Consider the following 20,100-nt stretch of genomic DNA (forward strand, 5'->3'; position numbering starts at 1 on the left):
TACGATTCAACCACTTACTTTTACAGTTGAATATAATCGTACTTCACAATTTTTTTCTCTCTCGTAAACTAGTCATTTGCTACTTTTCGAGAATTAACATCTGTGGCAACAAGAAATAGATCATCAAAATAAAATGAGCAAAAACTGTCTGCATGAATTATTTTTTTGAGTGTTTTGTCTTATTTGAATTGATACCCGTTTGCAAAAAAAAAAAAGTTTATTCCTATAATCTCAATTTTTCCGAACGATCATTTTTACCATAAAATGTCTATCGTTTCCCACGTAAATAACGTATTTTTCCCGGGGTAGTTCATCCTAATCCGAGTAAAATATAATGTAATATGTTACATTCGAAAAGATGTTTACAAATTTTATCATATATATTATGCAAAACGTATATACAAAACATTTTTACTCAAACAAACAAAGAAGAATTAAGAGTTCCGTTCTCATCAAACAGCCCATATTTTTTCATTTCATTGTTCCCCTTCACAATTCCGATTGCCACTTTTGCGTAATCTATTAAATCATTTGCACCAATTTGTTTAGCCAAATCCAAAGCGTTGCAATAATATTTTTCTGCTTTATCAAACTCACCATAGATACAACACAATTTCCCAGCTGAAACAAGTGCCTCAAATGCAGTTGGTACGTCGCCTTGTTGTAATGATATTCTCGCTTGTGAATCGAAATAATCTTCATGTGTATTAATCTGTTCCTTATTTTCATCAGATAACTTAAGCCTATCTCCAAAAGAAAGGTTAGAAAGTTGCGTGAATCCAATATCTTTAACTTTTGTCTCATTTTCCATTAATTCGATTTGATCATTTAATGCGTTTTTCATTCGTTTAACTTGTTCATAAAAAGGGGAATCTTCGTCCTCAATCATTTCTTTTGTGATATCGAGCGCCGATTGATAAAATTCGACGCTTTTATTTATTTCGCCTTTTTCGCGATATATTAACGCGATATTACAATTTGCAGCAATTGCTTCAAACATTGAGCAACTAAATGAAAGATGTCGCATGTTCCACTCAATCGCTTCATCATACATATGAAGAAGATAACAATTTACTGCTATTCGATTAAAAACTATTGGATCGCTTTCAGCGCCAAGTGTTTGGATGTATTTAAGGTAATATTCATTAGCTTTACGAAGATGTCCTTCGCTTTCATATAGAAGACCAATGTTAAAATAAGCAGAGCCTTCGCCTTTGATGTTGCCTGAACGATTTGATGATTGAACTAAAAGATGAAGATCTCGTAAAGCTTTTTTAAAATCAAGTTTGGTAGAGTTGATGCTTAAACGAAGTGGCTGAAGGCCATCAAAGTTTAACGAGATAACATCGGGTTTAACAGATTCATTGACTGCAAATGAGCCATCTGCAACAATGCGTTGTGGATTGTTTAGAAGTGAATAGTTTGAATTGTTAGTGTTATGAACATTCATTCGTGAAAATCTGGACGGATTCTGTGGAATGCAGAGAGAAAAATTATCTGTAACAGAACTTGTATCAGTAGAACTTTCTTTGGTATCCATTGGTGGAAGTTCAGGTTTTGATTTGGACTTTGGCTTATTTCTTGAAGCAAAATGAGCTTCGACTTGACGAACTACAGTGGGTGGAATTGAATTTGGTCCAAACTCAGGTGGAGGTACATGATTGGTTGGTGCTGGATAACATCCGATGGTTGTTTTATTTTTTGTTTGTCGTGGGATTTTTATAATATTTCTTTTTGTTGGAGAAACATTTTTCATGTTTTAATAACGGAATTTCAACGATAGAAATATTTGAATTCATAATGATCGAAACCTTTTAATTTGGAAGAGAAATAAGTTAGAATGAAAACCTTATCTATGGGGAGACAAATTCTAATCGAAGACATAACAGAACTTACTCCAAGAAGAGGAGCAACAATAGTACATGTAAAGATAGATAAACCACCAGAACTTGAAGAAGTTGATGCTAAAATTGATCAATTAGTTGATATGATGGCAATATTAGAGGGAAGCCTAGATAAGCTCGAACAAGAATATTTCCAGGATATTGAACCAATTGGTGATTCAGATATTGATGCTCAATCAGTTGATGAAAATTGGAATGTTATTCAGAATGAATATAACAAAGAATTTGATGATAAAGAAAAAGAGTATCAAGCTTTACTTCGCAAAATCAAATAATATATCTTATTCATTTATTAAATCTTTGTATGTTTATTATAATAAAAAAAATATATTACTTAGCGTTTGTTAAAAATATTTGTTTTGGAATTATTAAACAAATTTGGGAAGAAATAATGTTATCAATAAAACAAGTATTTTAACGACCGTTAAATATCATAGGGATATTTTTACCCTTTTACGTTTGAAATTTTTGTTCAAACAATAATGCAATCGAAAAATATTGATTCAATTGGACAAAGCACTTCATTACTACTTCGTGATTCAAAGCATTTTTCTGATTTAATTCGAAAAAACATGAAAATGGCAAATGAAAAAGAAAGATCAGTTGGAATATTATGTGAACAATTAGCCGAAATGTGTGAAACTGCTTCAAAAAACCAATTTTCCACAGTACAGACAACGTTAGTTGGATTTGCTACAATATTGTATCGGATAGAACTTTCACGAAAATCATTATATCAAAGGATCAATATCTTATCTGAAAATTTTTTACTTAATTCATCTAAGAATGTACAAGCCACAATTCAAGAACTGGCTAAAAGAGATTCTGCCTTTAAAAAAATACAGAAAATTCCACCTGCTGAAAATGACCCTCATGCAGCTAAAAATAATGCACTTCTAACACAAGCGTCACAAACAAACATTCAGGTATGTAATAGTGTACAGGCATGGTCAAATCAGTATAACACAGAACTAAAGAATGATTTAAGGGAATATGCTGTTGCACAAATGGAATTTGCAGCAAAGGCACTTGAACAGTGGACAAACTTCTTAAGTGATTTGGCCATTCTTGATTTTAATACAGATACGGACGAAGCTATATCGATGCTTGAGGAAGATGTGGAAAATTAAATTACTAAAATAAATTATATATAAATTGTTCATAACAACTCTAGAGTTTGGGAAAATGAAAAAATTACAGAGGCGTTAAATTTCCTTTCTAGATTTTAACTTATAATTATCATTAAATCTGCAGTATTTTCTTTGTTTGTTGCCAAGGAATTCATGAATCCAATTTTGTATATCCAATCTTTCATTAAAATATTTTGGAAATATCCAGTTTTCCTCAAAATTCCTGCATGAAAATACACCAAATTTAAATGTATAATGCAATACAAATAGTGCTTATTATATCAAAAAACTAAAGAAAATTTCCTTTATTTCTAGAAATCTATTAAATTTTTATTCTTATCTATATATTGATTTTGGAAAATGCAAAAGATAATTTATGGAAAATAAAAAGTTAATCAGAATCATTTCTTTGCATTTTAATGCAACAATCTTTTTTATAAAAAATAAGAATATTATTATGTTATAATGCATTCAACAACAAGGATAAGGTCCAAAAAATACGTTAAGTCACTTGGCTTTAATAACTCTGAAGTTGTTAATGCTACAATAAAGCTACTGTCGAAATGAGGGAATCCATATCAAAATCGATTGATAGAATTTTCTGCACAACGATAGAGATTTTCATATAAAATTGATCGTTTATAAGTGAATTTTTTATCGATCATTTTTGATTTTTGAAAGAATCTTCATTTTACAGTGATCGAATTTTGAAAACTTTATTTTTTTAGCTGCAATTTTTGGGTAGGTGTAGCAACCCATTTTTCTCAGATGAAGAAGCCAAATAAACAAAAAAAAGAAGCACATCCGCCTCTATCAAGTGAAGAATTAATAGAGGCATATAAAAAAGAATTTACAGAATATCTAAATCGATCAGTTAGTAATCGTTGGGGGAGATCTCCCGCAAAATCCTCAATTATAAAGAGTATAAATAATTTAATGCAAGCTATGACCAAAAATCAAAACTTATATGCATGTATTATTTATCAGTCTCTTGATCTATACACAGAATTTTTTGAAAAACCATATGATGTAGACATACGAATTGAAGCCTGGAATTCCATGCTAAATATTATAAATGTTTATCAATGTTCTGTCAACGAGTCCAATAAATTTCTTAAAAAGGCGTTAGAAGATAGTTTACGCAACAAAGAAAGATCAACCCCAGAGACAAGGAGGTATGCTTTCAAACTTTGTGATATTTTATTCCAAATTGTTGAGAAAGAAGATTTTTCTCATTTTGTATATTGGTGGGAAATCATTGGCCATTGTATATTACCATATTTTTTCAATGGCGAAGGTACTGAAGACATTCGCAGTATTCGTGATGAGGTTGCTCTTGATTTTATTAAGTTAATAGTTAATGCGATTGAAGTCCAAAAATTCCCAAAAGAGCAAATTTTCACAGACGAATATGAATTTCCTATCCATAACTTTGAGTCCATCTTTGCCTCAGTTTATAGCTATTTACAAAAACGTGGCGATGCCAAATCAGTTGATCTTATCTATCGATTTTTTGATATATTCTTTCCAAGTATTTATAAGAAGTCCATTCAACAAAACCCGATACCCGAAATCTATCAATTTGTCATATATTCACCATTATATAGTAGTTGCAAGACATTATTAAATTTATTACAAAAGATCGAACCGAACAATTTAAATTTATATATATTTCTAATGAACATCAGTTTTTTCATTATATATTTTTTATTTAAACAATTACGCATTACATCAAAGAGCAACAAAGAATATGAATATATTCAAGAGCGATTATTTCTTCATATCTTACGCGTTAATAATATATTTCATGGGATTACAAAAATAGAAGATCAAAAGAAGTTATTTTCCATTGTATTTAATTCACAAACTACAGATATGATACCATTTATGCTTGTTTTTTATATCTCCATTTTATTAACACAAAAAGAAGCTGATTTAGATATGGAAGAATTCTCTAAATTTATTGAGCGTTCTGTTCATCATGATAAAATACTTACTGAGAACTTAATGCAAAAAGTTATATCACAATTAGCAATAGTTTTTTCAATCACATTATTTAATATAAAAGATGGCGAAATAGTAAATAATCCAGTGTTATATGAATATCAAAAGATAAAATTCACATCGAATATTAACATCGAAAATTCATTTTTTTATTTTGTTTATTTTTCGAAAGTTAATTGGAGTAAAGAAAGTATTACATTGTTTCTCAATGAATTGTTTAAAAGATGTGACCCAATCATCGAGAATGGTATTAGTTGGGTCTTTTCGAAGACATTACTTGAAATCAAAAAGACATTACAAGTGAATGCGCCAATAATTTATGAATTCTTAATCCCTTATTTGTTACAAATGTTATATAAGAAAATTAATATCTTCCAATTAAAAGTAGTATATGATTTGATACAAGAAGCGTTCGTTTCAAAATGTTTAAACTATGAAATGTCAAGAGATTGGATAATGGTGTTAAAGAAGGCAATAACAGAACAAACATTCTCATTAGAAATTTTCATTTTGGTGATCGAAACATTTTTAAAAGTGATCCCTTTGTCACTTGCTTTAGGGCCTTTGATTGTAAACGCGATTACAAACCTTCCAATGAATGTACTCGATGATGATCAAACTTCTTTACTTGTATCATTTCTAATTTCTTTTGTTTTGATCGCATATAAAATAGATGGAATTGAATTGGAAAGTACAATCTTGATGATAGGTATTACAACAAAAAGAAGAATAGTTGAGAAAGAAATGGAAAATATGTTTTTCTTGTTGTTAATTAGTTTGGTTTCAAAGTCAAAACCTTATGGACAACTTCTGACAGATTTGTTTAACGATCTCTTCAACTTTTTCTTAGGAAAATTGGAAGATAATACAATTGGAATGAATTTCTTGTTGAATATGACGATCTTGGCAATATATTCAAATTTGATACACAAAAGAATGGCAAACTTTTTCAAACGATTGATAAAAACGATCGAAAAATGCCTTCAGAAACCTGACATTGAAATTGAAATGACCACAATTTTGGTTCAATTTTTGATTGACTTGATGACGTTTATAACCGATAGGGATATATTTGTACTATGTTATAAAGTACTTACATCTGAATCGATAGTTAAAAAGAGACTAATACAAAAATTAATACAGCAAGAACTTGACTCCTTTTTATTACACTTTAGAAAGATTAATGGTGATTCAAGTGAAATACAAAATGTATTATCAAAAATTGCAAACATGGAAAACAAGTTGGTTGTCATATCAAAGAATAAAAGGTTTTGTATCTGTACCTTCGAACAAAATCGAATTTCGATCACATCTACAAATCCTTATGGATCTTCTTCATATGAAGTTACACCTATAGGAAATGCGCCAACATGTAAAGCGTTTCCACAGTCGTTTATCTTTTGGTCTACATTAAGATTAATGAATGGTAAACAAATCAAAACAACAATTCCAGATAAAATGGAAAGTTATATTGATGATATTTCTAAATACTCTGACCAAAGGCCATGTTTAAACATTGGCATAAACAATGCAGCACGACTTCAGCAATTGAAAAGTTTTAAATATTTTCTACAAGAAATTCGAAAAATCCATCATCCAAGGTTTAACGTACATTTTACATATCCTTTAGCGGATGCTGATGTATGTATATTATGGTTAGAAATGTACATGGACTATTATTATTATGTTGACTTATACGAGAACGTTAAGATATTTATATTTATTCAAGAAAAAAGAAACGGTCTCTTTCTGGTGAACGTTTATAACCGCTGTGGCATTAATATCAATTATGGCTTGTTACCAGACAATAAGATCATTATACCAATTAGATTGTTACCTTTTGCTGTAGGTTGGACAGGCTTGTTGCTAGCGAGTGCATTATATGATAAAACGCAAAAAGTTGAAGATGAAGAATTTGATACATTTTTCAGAGAAATCGGTAAAAAGCAACAAGACGCATAAGACAATGTTTAGAACTAAATATATTCAACAGATACATAAAGAAAAGTTATATCGGAATAAAAAAAAATAGTTAAAACCCCATTTTTTGTTGCAAAAATTTTACTTTTTGTATAAACTCTGATGATTCCTTTTGTTTTTAGCATAGATATATGTCATCAAACGGAATCTAAATAAGCTTAGAATACGTTTCCGCCATCGAATTCATCATCCAAATCAGGTACATCAAATCCAAATTGATGCTTGACATCATAATAAAGACCTGGATATTGTTCGCTCTCCAAGTATCTGCGGATCCATGGATGCTCCAATGCCTCTTGTGCTGTGATTCGTTCAGATGGGTCAACTCTCATCATATGGAAGATTAAATCTTTGGCACCTTCAGATACATCTTCCCATTCTGGTCCATCAAAGTTGTAGTCGCCATTAATGATGGCACCTCTTTGATAGTAATCACCAGGTGGAAATGGTGATCTTCGTGATAATGCAATATATAATGTAACACCTAATGCCCAAATATCAACAGATTTGTCGTATGGAATCCTTTTGTGGATTTCTGGCGCTGAATATAATGGAGTTCCGAGATATTCATCACATAGATAACCAGGTGGGAATCTCTTTGAAAATCCAAAATCGGATAGAACAAAGTATGGGTCTGTAAGAGAGCTGTCCATTAAAAGGAAGTTTTCTGGCTTAATGTCACGATGCCAAATATCTTTTGAATGCATGTAATCAAGAGCTGTAAGAGCTGTAAATGCGAATTTCATCGCAAGGCGTTCACTAAGAGCTCCATTCTTATTTAAAAATTCAAACAAATCGCCTCCAACAGCTAATGGGAAAACGATAATTCTGAAATCGTCTTGATCAAAAATTTCGACGGCAGACATGAGGTACTCATGACGCATTTCCCTTACGAGGGAACATTCATTTTGATAATGTTCTTCTAAAGCTTTATTTTTGTCAATAATTTTAAGAGCGAGTTTCTCATTTGAGGAAGGGTTTGTAGTTTCGCTAATTAATGCTGTGCCTGTTTCAAAGATAGTAGATCCAACCCAGTATTGGCCAAGGCGGCGTGGAACCTTGATGGAAAGCATCTGTCAATTTCTAGGTAAAATTGTTACAAAACCGGTGTCATTCAAATTGAAATAATTGTTTGAATTTTTGAACCCAAAAGTGGTTCAATGGGAAAAGTGGCCACGAAGAACTGGCATTTTGAGCAATTATTATTAATAATTGCTTTATATTATTATAAATATGTTAGAAAAGATTATTTAGACTTTGTTGTATATATGTTTTGAAATCATTTAAATTATAATTAATTACAAATTTAAGAAACTTTCAATGTTTACCTGAAAGACATCGATTGTGTGACAAAATTAATTCGAATTATGCTCAAATAGTTGGTAATTAATAATATGAAAGGAGAAAGTCAGCAAGCTAGGTTGAATGGTATTCAAAAAATATTCAACTTTCAAACACTTTGAATCCAAACTGTTTGAAAGGAAGAACCTGGTTGACTTTATGGAAAATTGTCCAGGGATAATTATAAAAAACATATTTGCAAAGCATTTCACAATTACAACCAATTTCAACCTATTTGTAAAAACATCTTATATAAAATATTTTGAATTCAAAATTTGAATTATGTATCTAATGATATATATATTTTTCATTAAAGATAGAAGGGGAATTTATAAAAAAAAAATATCAAATAACCAGGAAGGCAGGAAAATGTTTTCAAATATTTTAAATTTTTAGATGTTTTCCATGCATATGATATATTAATATATTGCTAATAATTATTTACATAACTAAATATAACTAATATCATCACAAAATGATTTTGATTTTAATCAGACTATCAAACCATCACTTTATGAAAGATGTTCATTTATTAATCAAGAAAATGTTACATTAATTGATTATGCAGTATTTTTTTCTTCAATTAAATGTTTTAAATATTTACTTATGAACAATGCAAAAGTAAATAATACAGGTAAATATGCAGCTGCAGGTGGAAATGAAGAAATAATTCATTTATGTGAACAAAATCATTCAACATTTGAAGATGCATATGAAACAGCAATTGAATATCATCAAAATGATGTCTTTAAATATATTTATGATAATAAATTAGAAAAAATACAATCAAATCCAAAAATGTCTAAAGTCACACATTATATTGGAATATGTTTTAATAATTTGGAATATGTTTTAATAATTTGGAATATGTTTTAATAATTTGAAACAGCACTTCATATAGCAGTTAGAAATAATAAAATAGAAATAGTAAAATTACTTTTAGGTAAAGAAGGAATTGATGTTAATGCAATAAATATTCATTTTAATAATTTGAAATATATTTTAATAATTTGGAATATGTTTTAACAATATTTGACCGCAATTCAAATTGCAGAACAAAAAGGATACACAAAAATAGTAAATTTCCTTCATGAAAAAAGCACGAACGAAAATTCTAATTAAAAAACTTTTTATAAACATCAAATCTTCATTTTTAATAAGAAATGGAAATGAATAATATATTATATATTAATATATTAATGATAATTAAAAATAGATCCAGATATCAAAACTCAGCAGTCGAACTTACAAAAAATGTATATATAAACTCAATACCAGAAGTTGTTTATATGTTATGAATTTCGACAAAAAACTATTGAGGAATTTAGAGTTGAATCGCCCTTTTTTTTATGAATATAAAAAATAAAATTTTCAATGCTATGATTAAAATTTAGCTTTGGTTGAAAAATTCATTTATTGTTTAAACAGTATAAACTTATGTTACTAGAGCATCAAGAGAAAAAAATGCTTGATTTTAATATGACTTTTGGGAGATTATATGCCGATTGTTTTGGCACTTTCATAATCGTTAACTGAACAATAAGCATAACAACAATCGATGTAAAGCTCTCAAGTTATAGGGCATCCCATATATATAAAGACGTTAAGAACTGTAAAACCGTTTCCCGATAATCATGTGCTAGGGAATTATCCTTATATACATTTACAGATATTCAAGTATTTCATATGAAAGCATAAACATTTTCTTATTCTTTAGTAGAAAACATGTTTTTTTAATGATATTCCTATTTAATAGCTGTATTCGACCGAATAAAAATATTTTTTATCACATAACATTTCACAAAATGACCGAAAATGATCCGCAATGCTATGACCTTATCAACGGAAATTTCCTAAATAGATGCTTTATTGTCAATGGCTATGACGGTCTCCGTCAGTTTACACAAACTTTTTTCAAACTTGTATATCCAACTATTATTACATCTGTTATTATTATTCTTATAACTTTGCTTCCGTTTGTTTTTGAACTGTCCTCAAAACAGTTATATAGAAAGTCATTACGACTTTACAATGTTGTACGTTTTACATTATTATCTCTTTTTCACCGTGTTTCATATTGTTATTCATTGTGTTCAATTATCCGTTATCTCATTAATCAGTCAGATCCATGCCAATGCTCTTCTACATTAGAAAATATTCAAAACATGCCATACATTTATACTTGTTCAGCTGTTATGGTTGCGATGACACTTGTAGACTTTGCCAAATTTTCACCTAAAGTATTCTATTTCCTTGCAGCCTTCATTTGCATTGTTCCAAGCACACTATATATTTTATGTGGATATGTATCAGTTGGCCAAGTTCTAGCAACAACGTTTTTTTTCATAGCTATTCACATATACTCCACCAAATCCTCCAATCGTGTTATGTTTGTTGAATCCATTATTCTTTTTCTTGCAAATATCATAGCCGCAATCATAGTAGCTTTTAAAGAGGAAATGACCAAATTCTCTGTCCGAAATTCGCCAGTTTCGGTCATGATACGCGGTCTTTTATGTAATCTTTTTGTCATTTTGCATGATCTAATGTTTCTCATCCAGAACAAATGGGGCTATTTCACCATCCAAACAGGTCTTCTGATGGTAGAAAATGAGCAGACAAGTGTTAGATCAGCGATTTTATCATCTGATGATGAAATTGCAATTTTCCATCAAACAATGAAAAATGATAAAATTTATGGAATAATTATATTGGTCGTTATCATCATCGGAAAGTCGGGCGAATACGTGGTAGAGAACTACCTAAATCCGGTATCAGTAATGCCATGAAATCGAATTGGTCAATTTATATTTAGGCGGAGTGTTGTAATGTAGTATACATTTTGAATATATACTCACTAAACATGCGAATTAAGGAAATAAATAGTTGTCGAAAAATGATTATTTGTGAAAAGACAAAATTTTGTTAAATGTTTGATGAATTATTTTTTTAATATGTTAAAGCGATTTCAAAAAATTGTCTAGAAATGGAAGGAGATTTTCAGTTTTGAAATTCCAAGGAATTTTATATTCAGTACAATGTTTATACAAAAAATACATATTTTTAACATTGTTTTATATTTTTGATAAAACGTATATTATTAAATCAAAGCATTGTTGATCAATGATAGTGTTTATTTTTAAAGTTACTTTTTATGAATATTAATTTAATGATAATGTTAAAATATACTTAGCTTGAAAATTATCGATAATTTTTTCATTTAATATTACATGTTATATATTTTTAGATATCTAGAAATTTCACAGTTTTTGAACATTTGTAATGTATGTTTCGTTAACTCACTGTTGGCAAGACGATTAAGTTCGTTCAAACGTATTTGATCGGTGCCGATCGTTTTTCAAAATTTTGTAGTCAACATAATTTTAGAACAATGAATCTTTTTGTTATCATGTTAATAAGCACAATCAATTCCATTTCTTTGATATCTAACATAAATTACACAAATCCAAGTGAACATCATGCAAAATTTGTATTAGAAGAAGATGATCAAATTGTTTCAGCCACTGGAAATTTCATAATTCATTCGAACAACAGTTCAATTAATAACACAAATGAGTTATTTAATAAACACATAAATTTTTCTCGCGACTGTAATAAGTTTGTTTCAAATAATGTTTTAAGCTCTCAGTCATGCAAAGAAAATTTTCAAACGATCATTGTGAATACCACATATACAGATGGGCATACTCAAATAATGGAAAATAATCTCACTCAAACACTTTCTTTCCTGAATACGAATGGAAAATATACATTCAATGTGACTGTAGGTGCTACTGGAGCTGATGTAAGTTATGTAGAAGTAGTCGGAAATACAGAATTTTGGAAAGATGGTGATAAAATTATTCTTTTTGACAATTCATACGAAAGTTATACATATATGTATAATGCATCGAAAAATTTGTGGGTTGCTGTTAATCCTTATTATTTTCAAAGCACGAGTCCCGTTAATATCTATGCATACTATGCACCATATCTATTGGACGGTAATACCAAAATTAACACAAGCAAAATGCAAATTACAAATGAAACGCAAAGAGATATAGATTTTTTATATTCATCAATTACTATTTCGTATAATACGCCTGCTAGTTTTGTTTTTCAACATTGTATGTCTAATTTATTGATATGCATTCAAATTAGTAATTTTTCTAATTGGAAATTTTATTTAAGTGGGATAATTCATGAAGGTACTTTTAATACGAATAATGGAACAACATCTATTGATTCAACAGCATTGCCTCTTGATGAATGGGATATTACAAATAATACTTATTATGATAATATAAAAAATAATACGCGCACTTACAAAATGATTTTGTTTCCACAATCACTTAAAAATGGAATTTTATTTACAGCAATATCTGATGAATATTCATATAATGAAACAATTAAAATCAATGAATTATTACCTGGCGTTTCATATCAGCATAATATTACATTAAGCTTTATCGAAGGATACTCAAATCCGTTCCTGCAATCGAACACATTCACACAATCGAATACATTAACAAAATCAAATTCATTCATAAAATCCAATGAATACACCCAATCGAACAAATTAACAAAATCAAATTCATTAATACAATCAAGTATTAATCGTGAATCTATTATCTTTGAATCAAATATAAATATTTCATATGTTTTAATTAAATCATATTACTTTACTGAGACAATTGTTCTTAATTCATTTATATCAAATACATTAACAGCTTCTTTTGTTGATTCAAAATATAGTTTAATATATACAGAGTTTATTTATTACCAGTATCAAATTGTTGAATATTCGACAATTTATTCATATTATTCAAAATATTTTTTAATGAATAACGAAGATAATTCTCTTGAAAATAAACAACCAAAACATATAATTATCATTGTTGTTTGTTGCGTTATTGTAGTTATTATAATTGTTATTATTATTATAATTTTTATAATTCGGAATCATCAAAATAAAATAAACGAAATAAAATATGAAGAATCAGATAATTATAATGAAGAAAAAGAACCAACGAATAACACAGCATTCAATATTAAAATGACACATGTTGAAGAAGATCCATTTGCTAAAGATTTTAAAGAAGATAATATTATTGAACACATATAAAACATAAATAAAATGTTAAATACTTTTTATTTTTGTTCATGACACCATCCGCTTATGTTTACGCAGTTAAGTAATTGACACCAATTACAGAAATTGCTGTCTAACGTTTGCTTTGAGAAAAGCACAAGAGAAAGCATGAAAACTGTCGATAGGATTGGGAATCCAAGAAAACCACATAACAAATTACACACATTTCCACATTTCTTTATGCTCATATTCGGGAGTAAGAGTAATGAGAAGAATAATCCGACAAATAACCCTCCAAACTCTGCAAAAAAGTCCGAATATCCAGTTGTACCTAAACATAAAATCGCAATTACTAAAAACAAATCAAATACTATTGCATTAATTGGCTTTTCTCGCATGTGCCATGTCGAAATATTTTCACATATCACTCTGCCATATAAGCCAAGTAATGCTCCAAGTGTTCCACAAGATACAAAATTAGGAATGACTAAACATGATAATATATAACCATAGCTCCCAGATAAAATAAAAGTAAAAAATGTTTGCCATATACCGGCTTTCTTTTCGATGTTTTTGGTGATCAATAATATGAAAAGGGAAATTACATAAAGTAACCCATTGCTTTGTAGTACAATAGCAGTGAATATTCGCCAATATTCTCCATCAAGAATTAATGGCGCATATTTACCGCCCATCAGTAAAATTGTAGATTTATCAATCCCATATAGATTATTAAGACCGGCCTTTTCATTGGCTTGCATGACCTCACAAAAAAATGTTACCGAAATAAGAACGGCTATACTAATTGTCCAAAGGCATGGAAATGGCTTCTCCAATTTCAATATATCATGTTCATAAGAATCATATATCATAGGATCATAAGCAATAAATGGGTTGTGTTTTTTAGTTCTTTTAATTTCTTTTTTGATTTTTTGTTTCTTTGGCTTTTCATGATCTTTAAGATCATAATTGTCAATTTCATCATCATCTTTCCACCATAGTCGGATTGCAGGTTCATTGGTTTCTTGAGTATTGCTTTCAGAAAATGAATCACTTGTTTCTATATCATTAGATGATTCATTAATAGATCTTATTGCTGTACTTTCTGTGTTAAGAGGTGTTTTTATTGATGGTGTTTGCATTTTCTTTAACGCGAAAGATATTGTACATAAAAAAATTTTATAGGAATTCAGCTCATCAAGTAGAGGGGTTCAACAGAAGGGCACCCCATACAGAAGTAAAAATTAAGTTTTAGAAATTACCATATTTTAAAAAGATTTCGCGTATATATTTTTTTTTCAGATTTCTTGTATGCATTTATAAGAGTGTGCCAAATTAATCTAACAAACGCTGATTTCCTGAAAATGAAAATACAAGTGAAAAGTATTAATCTAGTTTCCTGAGGAAAGTTTATTCAAGTAATTTTTTGAAGAAAAAACTTTAAAAGACTTCATGATTTAGCTTCATGAGTTGTCATTTTCCTCAAAGTGAAATGTTAATTCTTAAGTTTATAGTAATGTTAGTTCTGGTTCTCATTTCACATTTTCCCATAACAGAAGATGTCTAATGCAAATGCCAAAGAAAATAATAAGAATGATTTAAAATTCGATACTTCTTACATACAACTTGAACAAATTACATTTAAAAAAAAACACAAAAAAATCTTGAATTAATAATTGAAGAAACAATGAAAAAATTTGATATAAATTTCCCAAATTCATTTAATTCTGTAAGCCATTTGGTCTATTATTTATTTGTATGTATAAACATTTAATCTTTATATCAATCATTTAGAAAAAATTCAAAGTAAAGAAGAAGAAATCTATAACAAATATACGAAAGTATAAAAAATATTTGTATCTATGTAGTTTATTTGAAACGAGCATACAATATTTTAATTTATTTTAAAATAAATGTTTTTTCACATCTACATTTTATGTAAAATTGGATTCATACTGATAGAGACAAAAATTGTGAATATGTTGAAATCTATACGATGATTGTCAAGCAATGCTTAGGATTTTTTTCTTTTGAATATATGGAAAATTTACTGGCATATTTTTAGCTTTGAAAAAAATGGTTTTTATGAACTTTACTTATTTTTTGAAATGACGATATGGAATCATTTCATGTGTTACCATTTAAAATTACCATTACCAGTTAATATCTTCATTCTATATATAGAAATCCTTTCACTATTCATGAAATATAAATTAAAGACATTTGAGTTATTGCTATTTTTCCCCTTTGCCCTTTTACCCTACCAAGGTGGACATGTACAACAACTCAGCAAAATTGACCACAATTATAGAAATTCTTATCCTCATTGTCCTCAAGTACAATCAAAATGTATTAAATATAAAATGTGCACTATAAAGATCTTAATAAGCTTATGTAAAACCAGGAAAGAAAATTTTCAAATTAAACAATTGAATTTTAAAAAGGAAACAAGCAAAAATTAAAACATCTATTTAATCTTTTACTTAAACATAATTCACAGATATTCTTCTTGGGCCCTTATCGCTCTATCTTTCATTTTTCTTATAACTTTTCTAATTTCGTCATTCGAAGCCCTTCTAAATTCTTTTTCTTTCCATCGCTTCACGTCATATGTTTGACATCCAAGCGTTTCACAAGTAGTTAACCAAGTATTAAATCTTTCTTCTAATCTTTTTCTCTCAAAATCTTCTTTTGATTCAATTCCGCCACTTTTGAATAAACTATACAAATTTTTGAATTCGTTATTTTTCCTTTTGATCGTTTCGACGTTTTTATGTTCTTTTCCGGCTTTTTCGAGCCATGAACTATAATATTCTATCATTAAATTAAGTATAATACCTTTGAATGAAAACCCATGTGAATTAGCGTAATTTCTTGCTTTAATTAGATCTGAATCAAAATCATTATAAATTTTGCCCCTTTGTAAATTATCGTTCATGTTGTTGATTAATGAATTTATTACTTTGTTTGACTGAGTGATTTTCGTCGGCGATAATTCCCAGCCGATATTTTCATAATGAATATCGTTACATTGTGGAACGGGCATTAAAAAATAATTTGTCATAAATGTTATTGACCGCTCTTGGCTATATGTTACGGGTATTGTAAAACGTATAAACTCTTCGCCAGTAGTTTTGTCAACGATATGAAAGATTTCATTTGGATGTATTTGTAGTTGAAGATTTCGTTCATTGGATTCAATGTCACCACGTTCAAAAATGGGATAATCAGTGATATATGAAGAACTAAGTGTACAACCATTTGTAAGTTTTGAAATAAGTTTAAGATTTCGATTTCCACTACTACAACAAACACCTTTTTGGAAACACCCAACGTAGCAAGCACCCATGGCATTTGCTGATATAGAATCAAGAGATCGCTGTGGAGAGATACCAAAAGTATCTTTGATATATGTTGATATTAATGGAGAACGAGATCCATCGCCTACAAGCTCAATGGAATCAAGACGTATGCCAAGATTGGTACAAGAAAGACGAACATCATAGAGAAATTGATAAATTTCTCCAAAAACCGAATCGAGATCTTTTCTGTTGACTTTGATCGTTCTGTCTTTGAATGAAAAAGTGGTGGCGGTTGTGACCGTTAATGTCTCCTTTGCTTTTCGAGTTAGCTCGAGAAAAGTTTCATAATCTCGTGAAGAACGAAGATCAAAAGAATACCGATTTGAAAGTAAATCAACAAGCTTTTCATCAACATTCTTACCACCAAAAGATTCATCAAAAAATGATGTGATTTCTTCAACTGAATCCCGTGTAAATTTTGATATAGTGAAACGGATACCTTTGGAACCTACATCAAAAAAGCCGATAATTTTGTTTTGATGTGTTTTGTGGCGTTCATGCCCATAAAGAGCTGAGGATGCGAATGTGGTTGGAACAAATTGAATAGAATTGATCTTAGCAATCGATAGAGCAGAATAAAGGAAGCTCTTTTCAATTGCTGAAGTTGAAGGTGGAATTGAAATAACAACATCAATTTGATCTTTGATTCGTTCAATTTCTTTGACTTTTTTTAGAATTTGGAGGAGCTTTAAAGCTGTGATTTCATATCCATAGATATAATCATAATAGCGTTTGTTATTGAAAGTATTTCCTTGAATAATTGAATCTGGATATCTGATTATAGAATCTTGTGCTTCTTTTCCAAATTGCCAAATGACATTATCTATTGGCGTATTTGGCCTTAGTTTCCTAGATTTATCATATTTATCCCAAAATGATATATAATTGGGAATCTTTTCCATTGAATCAAAACCTTTGACAAGATGAACTGGTTTTCCCTGTGAACCACATGCTACCTTTATTGAGCTTTCTCCCATATCGATACCAACAATTGTTGAAATCGTAATTTTTAGAAAAATCAAAAACATGTTTGTGATGTGATTAAATTTTTGGCATAACCGCCATTTTGGAATTTGGTTAAGCGGTTATCCGGCCAAACAACAAAAGAAATCGTATGACATGTCATGTGAAAAAGCAAAAAGTCTCCTTCACCAAAAAGATTGGAAAGATTGAGAAATATTTAACACAACACATGATTTCATATTCTACCTATTAAAATAGAGTTAGAAGAAATGTGTCTTGAAAGAAGATTATAAAAATTAAATTAAAAAAAGATAAAACCTTTTAACGGTTGGACTTAGCAATACGTTCAAGTTCATCCTTCTTGCGGACTGCATAGCTATCATTTGTATTTCCTGATGCAGCAATAAGCTCATCAGCAATGCATTCAGCAATGGTCTTAGAAGAGCGGAAAGCAGCCTTACGTGCTCCCTCTGTAATAAGAGCGAGAGATTGGTTGATACGACGGAGTGGAGAAACATCGCATGCTTGACGACGAACTGTACCACCAACGCCAATACGTGTTGAATCTTCGCGAGCACCACAGTATTGAACAGCTTTAACAAATACAACGAGTGGATTTTCGCCTGTAACTAAATTGATAAGATCGAAAGCTTGGCGAACGATACGGATAGCCATAAGCTTCTTACCAGCGTTACGACCGTGACACATGAGGTAGCAAACAAAACGTTCGATAAGTGGGCAGTTAACTTTGTGGAATTGTTGGTGTTGATAACGGCCTGCTGTGTGTGGGAGAATGACTTGTTGCTTCTCGTGGACTGAGATATAGTCAACAAGAGCTTTATCAAGTTGACTAAAATCTATGTCATTATAAGACCATTTTCCGAAGAGTTTTACGTCTTGCATCAGAAAGGAAAGCCAAACAGAGTCATACAAAACGTAGACGACCGTTTGTAATAAACATAAAGTACTGATTCCTTTTGACAAACGATCGTAGGCTAACAAATAACACCTCAAAAAACCGAATTGAATTCAATTCGATGACAAAAACGATAATATTCACATCACTTAGCATATGCGCGTTCTGAACGGAAAACAAATCGAAGAAGTTTATACACACGAACTTGCAATTCAAGATTGCCTTCGTTCTTACTCCGTTATAGCAGACAATAAGATGATATTACCTATTCGAACAACAACAAAAACCGAAAATCAAGATCTTCTTTTAATGCCAGCTGCTGTTAAGAACGGTGAAAAATCTGATCTTGGTGTCAAAATCCTTTCACTTGTTCCAGGAAATCGAGATAGAGGACTTCCATTCATTCTTGGTAAAGTTTTGACTATTGACGAAGAAACTGGTGCAATGGAAGCACTTTTGGATGGATCCATGGTAACATACCTTCGCACAGGTGCTACTGCTGGTGCCTCTGCAAGACTTTTCCATCCCAAACCAGCTGAAAATGTTGTTATCTTTGGCTGTGGTGCCCAAGGTAGAGCCGGTTTCGAAAGCATTCTCCACGCACATCCAGAGGTTAAGCATGTTAGCTGCTTCGATTACTTCCCTGCTGCTGCTAAAAAGTATGCTGAAACATACAGTGCTAAATATCCAAACATTACATTCACTGATGCTGATGACAAAGAGAAAGCAGTTCGTAATGCCGATATTATCCATTGCGCTACAACATCTCAAGAGGCATTATTTGATGGAACATGGGTTAAGCCAGGAGCACATATCTCTGCAATTGGAGCATACAGGCTCGACATGCACGAGCTTCCAACCAACATTTTCTCAAGAAGTGATGTAAGATTATTCATTGATGAAAAAGAAGCATGTGAATCCGAAGCCGGCGATGTCATGAAGGCAGTAAATGAAGGTGTTATATCATGGGAAAAGATTCATCTTTGGGGTGATGTTGTTAATGGAAAGATTCCTGGTCGTGAAAATGATGAACAAGTAACAATCATCAAAGTCGTTGGTATTGCAGTCCAAGATATCGTAGCTGCAAAGACAATCGTCAAAGTAGCTACTGAGAAAAATGTTGGAGTTGTCGTTGACATCTAAAAGCATTTAATTAATTTCTAATTTTTGTTTTACAACGATCAAAATCAATTGAAAAGACAAATATTTCATTCTTTGTGTGCCGAGCAATTTGGAAGTGCTTAGGAAACAAATAATGATAACATGGAACACTCTTAATAACAATGTATTGTTTGAGAAATAAATTAAATTATTTTTTAAGTTTAATTTTTCATGCTTAAGCATAAAATATTGCATTTTAAGGAAAACTAACATAAATATTGTTCTGAATTACGAACTTGATAAGTCT

General features: G+C 30.2%; 7 protein-coding genes across 7 annotated transcripts; 3 read left to right on the forward strand and 4 right to left on the reverse strand.

Moving 5' to 3' along the window:
- Positions 1 to 415: 415 nt before the first annotated feature.
- Positions 416 to 1,756, reverse strand: GO595_000435 (tetratricopeptide repeat protein 28-like; the record flags this gene model as incomplete). The annotated part of the gene is made up of 1 exon (XM_067917467.1): positions 416 to 1,756. One exon carries the CDS (start codon positions 1,754 to 1,756, stop codon positions 416 to 418), a length of 1,341 nt encoding a protein of 446 aa, XP_067779423.1.
- A 99-nt stretch (positions 1,757 to 1,855) lies between these two features.
- On the forward strand, positions 1,856 to 2,179 carry GO595_000436 (uncharacterized protein; the record flags this gene model as incomplete). Its single annotated transcript, XM_067917478.1, has 1 exon — positions 1,856 to 2,179. The coding sequence occupies one exon, from the start codon at positions 1,856 to 1,858 to the stop codon at positions 2,177 to 2,179; it is 324 nt and encodes a 107-aa protein (XP_067779424.1).
- A 303-nt stretch (positions 2,180 to 2,482) lies between these two features.
- GO595_000437 (uncharacterized protein) lies at positions 2,483 to 3,034 on the forward strand (the record flags this gene model as incomplete). The annotated part of the gene is made up of 1 exon (XM_067917489.1): positions 2,483 to 3,034. One exon carries the CDS (start codon positions 2,483 to 2,485, stop codon positions 3,032 to 3,034), a length of 552 nt encoding a protein of 183 aa, XP_067779425.1.
- A 4,142-nt stretch (positions 3,035 to 7,176) lies between these two features.
- GO595_000438 (calcium/calmodulin-dependent protein kinase type 1) lies at positions 7,177 to 8,091 on the reverse strand (the record flags this gene model as incomplete). Its single annotated transcript, XM_067917500.1, has 1 exon — positions 7,177 to 8,091. The coding sequence occupies one exon, from the start codon at positions 8,089 to 8,091 to the stop codon at positions 7,177 to 7,179; it is 915 nt and encodes a 304-aa protein (XP_067779426.1).
- A 7,854-nt stretch (positions 8,092 to 15,945) lies between these two features.
- On the reverse strand, positions 15,946 to 17,715 carry GO595_000439 (dnaK protein; the record flags this gene model as incomplete). Its single annotated transcript, XM_067917511.1, has 1 exon — positions 15,946 to 17,715. The coding sequence occupies one exon, from the start codon at positions 17,713 to 17,715 to the stop codon at positions 15,946 to 15,948; it is 1,770 nt and encodes a 589-aa protein (XP_067779427.1).
- Positions 17,716 to 18,097: 382 nt separating this feature from the next.
- GO595_000440 (40S ribosomal protein S5) lies at positions 18,098 to 18,679 on the reverse strand (the record flags this gene model as incomplete). The annotated part of the gene is made up of 1 exon (XM_067917523.1): positions 18,098 to 18,679. One exon carries the CDS (start codon positions 18,677 to 18,679, stop codon positions 18,098 to 18,100), a length of 582 nt encoding a protein of 193 aa, XP_067779428.1.
- A 169-nt stretch (positions 18,680 to 18,848) lies between these two features.
- GO595_000441 (ornithine cyclodeaminase) lies at positions 18,849 to 19,835 on the forward strand (the record flags this gene model as incomplete). Its single annotated transcript, XM_067917534.1, has 1 exon — positions 18,849 to 19,835. The coding sequence occupies one exon, from the start codon at positions 18,849 to 18,851 to the stop codon at positions 19,833 to 19,835; it is 987 nt and encodes a 328-aa protein (XP_067779429.1).
- Positions 19,836 to 20,100: the final 265 nt, after the last annotated feature.

This window comes from Histomonas meleagridis, assembly GCF_020186115.1.
Source record: "Histomonas meleagridis strain 2922-C6/04-10x chromosome Unknown contig_10, whole genome shotgun sequence".
Classification (NCBI taxonomy): domain Eukaryota; phylum Parabasalia; order Tritrichomonadida; family Dientamoebidae; genus Histomonas; species Histomonas meleagridis.